Source organism: Atta cephalotes (assembly GCF_000143395.1).
Source record: "Atta cephalotes unplaced genomic scaffold scaffold00046, whole genome shotgun sequence".
In the NCBI taxonomy this organism is placed as follows: domain Eukaryota; kingdom Metazoa; phylum Arthropoda; class Insecta; order Hymenoptera; family Formicidae; genus Atta; species Atta cephalotes.
The window spans coordinates 1,193,749-1,202,940 of NW_012130110.1; the positions used below are offsets into that span (position 1 = coordinate 1,193,749).

At 26.8% G+C, this 9,192-nt stretch overlaps 1 protein-coding gene across 1 annotated transcript in view; it reads left to right on the forward strand.

The window, feature by feature from the left end:
- Positions 1-2,069: 2,069 nt before the first annotated feature.
- LOC105622512 (UDP-glucuronosyltransferase 2B19-like) overlaps positions 2,070-9,192 on the forward strand; it is an 8,029-nt gene continuing 906 nt past the window's right edge. Inside the window, exons 1-4 of the mRNA XM_012203927.1 lie at positions 2,070-2,468; positions 6,521-6,943; positions 8,231-8,462; positions 8,601-8,826. Coding sequence (XP_012059317.1) covers positions 2,070-2,468; positions 6,521-6,943; positions 8,231-8,462; positions 8,601-8,826 — 1,280 coding nt within the window. The remainder of the gene's footprint in view (positions 2,469-6,520; positions 6,944-8,230; positions 8,463-8,600; positions 8,827-9,192) is intronic.

Consider the following 9,192-nt stretch of genomic DNA (forward strand, 5'->3'; position numbering starts at 1 on the left):
TCTCTCTCTCTCTCTCGCCCCTCCCCTCCTCTCTCTCTCTCTCTTCTCTCTCTCTTTCTCTCTCTCTCTCTTTTTTCTCCCCCCTCTAATATTTTATGTACCTTCTTGCTACAAATTGTTAATATACTTGTTAATATAATTAAAGATTATGCGTTTCGCGGGTTTCTTGAAAGGCATTCCAAGAATGGATTTGGACATGGAGGAAATTCGCGAAAAGCATAATCTTTATATGGAAAGCACTTGTGGAAGCCTCAAGAATATATTATAATTATGTAATTATGTTAAATTATTGTTAATTAAACATAATAATATAACATAATATAACATGTTAATGTATACAATGTGATAACAACAGTATAAATAAAAGATAACGAAAAGAGATCTTTTTTAAAGTTCTTTTTTAAACACCTTTTCGCTTTGTCTTTCAAAGCAAAAAAATGTTTAAAAGATAACGAAAATATTTTTAGATTGTTTTTTTCAGCAAGACCAAAAAATATCTATAAGACATTTTTTAGTTTTGTCAAAAAGATAATTTAAAAAAGATATCTTTTCGTCATTTTTCTATGGTTATCATTTTCGCAAAGCAAAAGGCTAATTAAGATATTTTTTCGTTATCAATATTTTATCGAAAAGAGAAAACATAAAAAAGAAGATATCTTTCCATTTATTTGATATTTTTTATCATTCATTCGCGAACAGTATGCGAAATTGCCATTAGAAGAACGTGATGGAGTTCAGTTTTTCGTGTTTGAAAATTATACAAGACAGAATAAAAAATGAGAAATTTTACTTGTTTCTAACACTATGAACACTAATAAAATATTTTTTTGTAATCGAGTCCTCAAAGGGGATTATGATGAAAGATAATAAATCTTGCATATAGGATTCGGCAAACATTGCAAGAAATGGGACAGTCATGCAATTTTATTTCGTTTTGTGTAAAAATTAATTTAAAAATTCGATGTTATTAAATTTTATTGTATCAAAATATAAAAATTAAAAGAGTATTAAAGATGACTAAAAGATATCCAAAGAAGTCTTCCTTTAATTATCATATGAGTAAGATTACAAAATGACTAGCAATGCAACATCTGTCATCTTTTTAATCATCTTTTTTCGTCGATTATACATTCTTTCATTAAAAGATATCTTTGTAACAATTTAGTCGTCTTTTAGTCATCTTTTAGACGACTTTGTGCTCTTTGGGATAAATCCTATAAATCTGGTAAATATTGTTACTCTCCTATTCACAAAACGTAGAAATCACAATTTCTTTTTTTACTACATTTCCACAAGATTACATAACATGAAAACTGTAAAAAATAAGAAAATAGGCTCATTATCAATTCTCTCTACAAATAAGTTGAATTGCTCATTATTTGAATTGTCATTTATCTTGTTTATATAGTCATTCATTTATTCAGTTGTTTGTAATTTTATTATCACAGATGACTTGATTCTTAAACTAAAGCTAAGTTTATGAAAAGAAAAGCAATAAAGGAAACATTATATCATCAGTATTTTTGTTTCTCGTTTGATGACAGACGACAATTGCAAATAGCAATTAAATGTTATTTCTCTGACAGATTACCTAAGATCACTGCAGACTGATTTCAGAATGATATATTTTATACAGCACATGTACAAATTTTGTATGAATTCAAGTAGTACTGTGCGATGTATTATGTGTCTTTAAATACACGCAACAATTTCTATCCCCACTATGTTATCTATGTAATTTAAATGATAATACAAATCTACAAATGTCAGTCTATCATGTTGAGTGTACCAACGTACAGCAATGTAAAAGTGTAATATTGAAAATGATTCATTTAGTCTACAAATGTTCTTATTAAAAAATTTATCGATAAAATTTAATCTAAGCTTTAAATAAAAACTAAATTTAATTTATATTAATCTAAAATATAATATTTAAAAGGGATAAAGAGATTATAAAGATACAAAAAATTAATAAAGTTTTAAAAACTTTAAATTAATCGTTAACTTAGTTTATTTACTTTTTTTAGGTGATTTGGAAACTGAAATTTATATAACAACACGAATAAAAAATGCGAATATTACTAGTGATTTTTCATTTGTTGTTTTGTCTGTCGATTTGCCATGGATATCGTTTGCTCGGAATATTTCCATTTCATGGCAAAAGTCATTTTGTTATGATCGAACAGCTAATGAAGGGCCTAGCCAGGAAGGGTCATCAAGTCGATATAATCAGCAAATTTCCTCTGAAGAAACCTTATCCAAATTACACCGATATCGTGATATTGCCAACAGATGTGCATTTGGTGAACAATGTTACATATGAAACAATGCAACAACTGATTACCTCAAATCCAATAAACGCCGTTTCGACATGGGCAGGAAACGAACTTTGTAAATTCTTAGGAAATCCAGAAATTAAAGAATTATCCAAATCAAAGGATCCACCTTACGATGCTGTGTTTATAGAGGTATTGTAAACACAAAAGAAGAACGTTATTCTCTCTAAATTTATAATAAAAATCTAATTATTAAAAAATTATTTTTTCATACGTACACGTATATATGTCTTTAGAAAGATTTTTTTAATAATTATTTTTTCAATTAATTTCTAGATTTTGAGATATATAGATTTGAGATATAATATTTTAATTAAAGAGGTATTTTGAGATAGAGTATTTTGATAAAAATCACATTTTTTATATTTTTATAACAGAATATTTTGATAAAAATGATGTAACAAAGATGGAGATAAAATTAATAAAAAATTATGTCTTAAGTAATTAGAACGCAAAGGAATTTACTGAAGTTCATTTTTTAAATCTTTAAATAAAAAAATATAAGTATCTAATAATTAAAATATATAATCAACAGTATATCCTGAAAACGTTGAAATTAAATTCAACACATTTTTAATGTTTTTAGAAAAATATGATATCAATAATTTGATATCTGTTTAAAATTTAAGCATTTATTCAATAGCATATTATATCTATGCTCTGTAGACAGTGTTCGACATTAATTGATTAATTCAATAATTAATTAAAATAATCGACTAAAAATTTAAAAAATATATACAATCATAATTAATGTAATCAATTAATAAAATTAATCATCAAATAATCTTGTATGATTAATCAATTAAGATCGAACTTAATTAAAGTAATCAATCAAAATAATATATAGTATAATTATGACTAATTTACAATATCAAGTCAATTATTAATTAATCAATTATTAAGTCAATTATTATAGTCAATTATTAAAGTATAATAATCAAACAATTGATTAAAAAATAATAATCAATCATTAATCACTATTTTTTATTCATATTTCAAATATTGTATTTATAATTTTTACAGAATATTAAAAAATGTGTTTATCATGTTGAAAAGATATTTAAATCAATGTTAATCATGGAAATTGGGAAAGACATTGCACACATTTCTTTACTGCTTTAAGTCTTACATCTTAAATTTTTCTACGTGCTAAAACACATATCGTTTATAAAAATTTATGTATATGTATGTAATGTGTGCATGCGATATATATTATAATAATATTTCAAACAGCACAAAAGAAAGTTTAAGAATAACGAAAAGAGTTAACGAAAAGAAATCTTTTTTAAGTTATCTTCGACAAAGCTAAAAGATGACGAAAAGACATTGTTTTTAGGTTGTCTTTTCAGCAAAATCAAAAGATGTCTATAAGACATCTTGATTAGTTTGGTCAAAAAGACAACTTAAAAAAGACATATTTTCGTCATTCTTCTATTCGTGTTCTAATGAACACTAATAAAATATTTTGTTATAATAATTATTTTTAAATTATTTTTTATAATCATCGAGTCCCTAAAAAGGACTATGATGAAAAACAATGATTCTCACATAGGACATAACAAACATTGCAGGAAATGGGACGTACATTGTCATGCAATTTTATTTCATTTTGTGTAAAAATTAATTTAGGAATTCGATGTTATTAAATATTATATTATATCAAAAATTAAAAGAAGTATTAAAGATGATTAAAAGATATCCAAAGAAGTTCTTTAGTTATCATATGGAGATTATAAAATGACTAGCAGGGCGACATTTGTCGTCTTTTCGTCGACAATATTCTTTCACTAAATATTTCTTTCACTAAAAGATATCTTTATAATAATTTAGTTGTCTTTTAATTATCTTTTAGACTTTGTGCTCTCTGGGATATAACAATGTCTCGCATTTTATAGGTGAAATAGCGATCCTATTGGAATTCGGACTTCACTTTGAATGCTTTTTAATTATAAAATCACTAGACACTTGCTAAATTCACTTGCAAAGAATCGTAATACAATAGAATAACTTCTGATTCCCTTAACAGGAGAAACTGAAAATTGCTCTTCACGAAAATTTGTGTTCATTATTATTTCTCTCAACATATTAAATAACATAATAATTAATTCCAGCTTTTTTCCCTTTATATAATAATTTATATAATTATTTCATAATATCTAATAATTAAAACGTTATATATAAAATATAAAAAATTTCTTTTTAGCAAAAAATATTAATTATAGATTTAATCTTTATTTAATTAAAAACCAATGATTAATAAATAACGATTCATTTTTTAATTAATATAGCAGCAGACAATAATTTTCAATTTGAATCACATTTACATATGTAATGATTTATTTTGATCGTTTAAAGCCACTGAATTAAAACTTTAATTGATTCTAACATTTATTTTAAGGTAACTAAAAAATTTTAATCGTTTATTATAATCGTCTATAAAAATTATACATATCATTCTTGATAATCATTTATTATAATCGTTTATAAAAATTATATATATTATATAATTTTTATATCATTATTATCAAGAATTAAATTTTTAGTCGTAATCATTAATGTATAAATTGTTTAAATTTTACCTACTCTGTCTGTAAAAATTAATAATTTTATAAAGGAAGCACGTGTGTGTATGTCAAGCACAATCTACAATGTTTGTCGTTAATATCTCTATTAAAATGGATTGAAATTTTTTTCTATCCGAATGCGTATTTTAAATAGTGAATATTTTTTTTGGATTTAATTGGATTCAATTAAATTCAGTTGAATACAATTAATTGAAAAACTGCATTTCCTATTCAAAATTTTGAATTGAACAATATTCACAATATGTGTGTTGTGCACAGAAAAAGCTAATATTATTTTTAGATTGAAAAGCATAGAGATGCTCCATGCAATTCCTATAAATGCATAAAAATGTATTCAGGATTGAAAAGCATTCATTTTAACATTCGTGAATCAATATTTCTGAAAATCTGAATCCATTTCAATTCATTTCAATCAATTCTCGTTTGCTGGGAATCTCTCTTTGTTGGGAATATGTAGAATGTAATTTTGCTCGATTTAAACATCACAAATTTTCATCGATCATTATTCGTTCAATTTTCGTATCAATTTTCTAACATTAATTTTATCTCTCTTCTTACGTAAACAGAAGGTCAACAGGTAATTCATGGTTGCTTCTGACGTAAGAGATGAACTTTTAATTCTTCCTTCAATGTTCCACGAACACGAAACTGATACAATGATCATTTATTACGACTATGACATGTACAAATCATTCTAAATTGTTTTAAATCATTCTAAATTGTTTTATGATCACGAATCAAAGTGACAATCGTGACTTTCTTGATTAACGTATCTTTTTTTCACATTTTATTTTATTTAACAGTAAATTTTTACAATTCAATAGAATGTAATTATTTCAGTTAAAAATTAAAATGAACAAATTAGATATAATAAATTTAATATGTAAATTTAAAATCGGTAAAACTAATTGATTTTCTATATTATTAATTTATCATATATTAAATAAAAGAAGTTTAGAAGTCTTTAAAAAGGCGTGTAAATAGTTTCTTTTTTAGAAATATTTGAAAGAAATATCGTATGAGCATCAAAAATAAATATTAATTAATACAAATTTGAAATTATACGTGATATGAAAATCTATGGAAATATCTATAGAAATATCGATACTATACACTCATTAATATGTAGATTGCATAAATATTTGCGATATACGTTTCGATTTAATTCAAGCCATCTTCAGCAGTCTAATATAATAAAATCTTTTAATAAATAATTCAAAACATCTTGGTAATCTCGTATAACAACTCCTTAATACAATTCAAATAATCATAAATCAAAGTGCAAATCGAGTGCAGCAAGAGAGTCTCTCAGATTATCAAATTTGAAGTATGTGTAAGTAATCGTCACTTAGCTGTTAGATTAAGTGCGAGCTACTGCACTCCATAACTGCACAATAAAATACTATAAATTAAATGATCGGTAAAAAGAACATCACAATGCCAAGTATCTTTAGCAATATATTCACAGTGTCAAAGTAGAGTCACGCATGACTGCAATCAATTATTCTGGGCATTAGTTGATTAATTAATATCTAATATTTCAAATTAATGAAATTTTTTTAATGATTATTTATTTAGATATTCATATGTTTATTTTAGATTTTTGGTGCGCAATGTTACAGTGTCATTGCTTACATGTTAAAAGTTCCTTTGATTGGGATCAGCACTACGTCGTTATATCCGTGGTTATATGACATGATTGCTCAACCTGAGAGCCTGGCCTTCGTGCCAAACAACGTTATAAATTTGGCCGAACCCATGAATTTCTGGCAACGTTTGTATAACGTCGTGCACACATTCTATGACAAGTGGTATTTTAATTATCTTACGACACAAGAGCAAGACAGAATAATAAGGAAGCACTTCGGGCCGAACATACCGAGCGTACGGGAATTGGAAAAGAAGATGTCGCTGGTCCTCATCAACTCTCACATTGCGCTAAATGGGATACAACCGAGAACAGCTGCCGCGGTAGACGTGGGGGGAATCCACGTCCAGGATGAAAACGAAACATTGCAGCCTGTAAGTCGACGTTATGACCCGTTTTCGTGATCGTTTTCACTTTTTCGATGTAACACATGCCAACGAATCACAAGCACGTGTGCATGATATTCTGTAATGTAAATAATGTTAATAATACTCCTCCATAAAGTGACACATCAAATGATTAGCATTATTTACATTAGAATATCATGCGCACGTGCTTGTGATTCGTTGGCATGCGTTATATCGAAAAAGAGTGAGCAGTGTGTAAAATGTTTTTTTTTCAAGGATTTCTCTGGAAATGCTTATCGGAGTTTTGCGTATAGAAATTAAAATAAGAAAGCTATAAGAATGAGATTTCACAACATAAGACATCATTTCCTCGGTTCTTATCTGCAAAAATTACTTTGTAGATTTTTTTTTTTTATAATTATTTGTTATGTTTACGTCATCGCCTGGTTATGACATAATAACTGTATTAACATTGAATTTTTCATTGTTTCTTAATATCGTGAAATATTTCGCAATATAATATCGCGATAATGTCTTTCTAACAACAAAAATATGAAATATGAACACATCTATCATATAATATATATGGTGACTATACATCCTTATTATAAAGGATAGTTTTTTATTTCAAGTAGCTGTTCCTTAGATTTATTTTTTTTAAACTCAATTTTATTAATTTTTTAAAATAATATTACTTTAATAATATTATGAGGAATTTATTTCTAATTAGCATTCCAATATCTAATATAATTTAAGAATAAAATCCTAAAATTTTCAATTTTGTCCTTTATTTTCTCCAAGAAAATATGGTCATATTATATGTAATCATATAGTTCGTTCATAATAACATGCTTTGTGGATGCTGTTGATCTATTAACGAGATACATGACCTCCTTCTTGTCTAAAATTAATAAACGCTTAATCATGCGACGCAGTAACAAACATAAACACATGAAATAAAAATATAAAACGAGCCGCATGACCGCGTGAATAACATATATGTAAATTTATTGATTAATGTACAATTCATTATCGAGCAACAATTAGCAAATGTTATTTTCTTAATTTCTTACATTGTAACAATTAAATGACAATTGATACATGTTGTATAACACATGTTAGTTGTAATTTCATTATTATTGTTTTATTTTGCATCTATACAAAAGATAGCGTGAACGATAGCATAAATATATTACTTTATCTAACATATTAACATTTTGTACATTCATTTAGTTAGTATTCAGTTGCCAAATCTAGGTATATAATCTAGGGATATAATTTGTTTTATTCATGCTAACATCGTCTTTGCTGCAGGAATTAGAGAAATGGATGAACGATAGTAAAGATGGTTTTATTTATTTCACTTTTGGCTCGATGGTGATGATTGAGACTTTTCCATATGAGTTCCTGAGAGCGCTTTACGCCTCCTTAGGTAAAATAGCACCTATGCGGGTTATAATGAAGATACCGAAGCCGGAGAAATTACCAGCTGGTTTGCCCGAAAACATTTACATTTCCCCTTGGATGCCACAAATTAAAATATTGAGTGAGTATCAAAAAAGACAAATATACGAATATAAGTTTTATGTTTCTCTGACATAAATTTAAATATTGCGAATATTTGTAAATACCTAAAGTTGTCTTTTCTGAATTAAGGAAATTATAACTGTCTAATATGCCATAGAACATCCTAATATAAAAGCCTTTATCACTCACGGCGGACTTATGGGCACGCTGGAAGCGATAATATGCGGTGTCCCCATGATTGGTATACCACTTTTCGCCGATCAGTTTTCAAACATCGACAGATATGTCGCGAAAAACATTGCCCTACGACTGGACGTAAACACGATTACCGAAAAAAGCTTCGACGCAGCCTTAAATGCAATCTTACGAGACCCTTTGTATAGGTATGCAGACTCGTATCTTTTATTTTGCATATTATTATTAGACAAGAACATATTTACGCATCGATAAAATCTATATTTCTTATTTATCTATATTTATTAATATATATTTATAATATAATTTGACTTAATAAGAGTTTCTAAGTATGTAAAATGAAATATTTTAAAATACAAGAAATATATTAAATTGTCACACACACACACACACACACACACACACACACACACACACACACACACACACACACACACACACACACACACACACACACACACACACACACAACTAACTAATAATTAACTTAAACGTAACTTAACTTAAACTTAAGTAACGTTAAATTAAACGTTAAATAAAGTAATATAAATTAA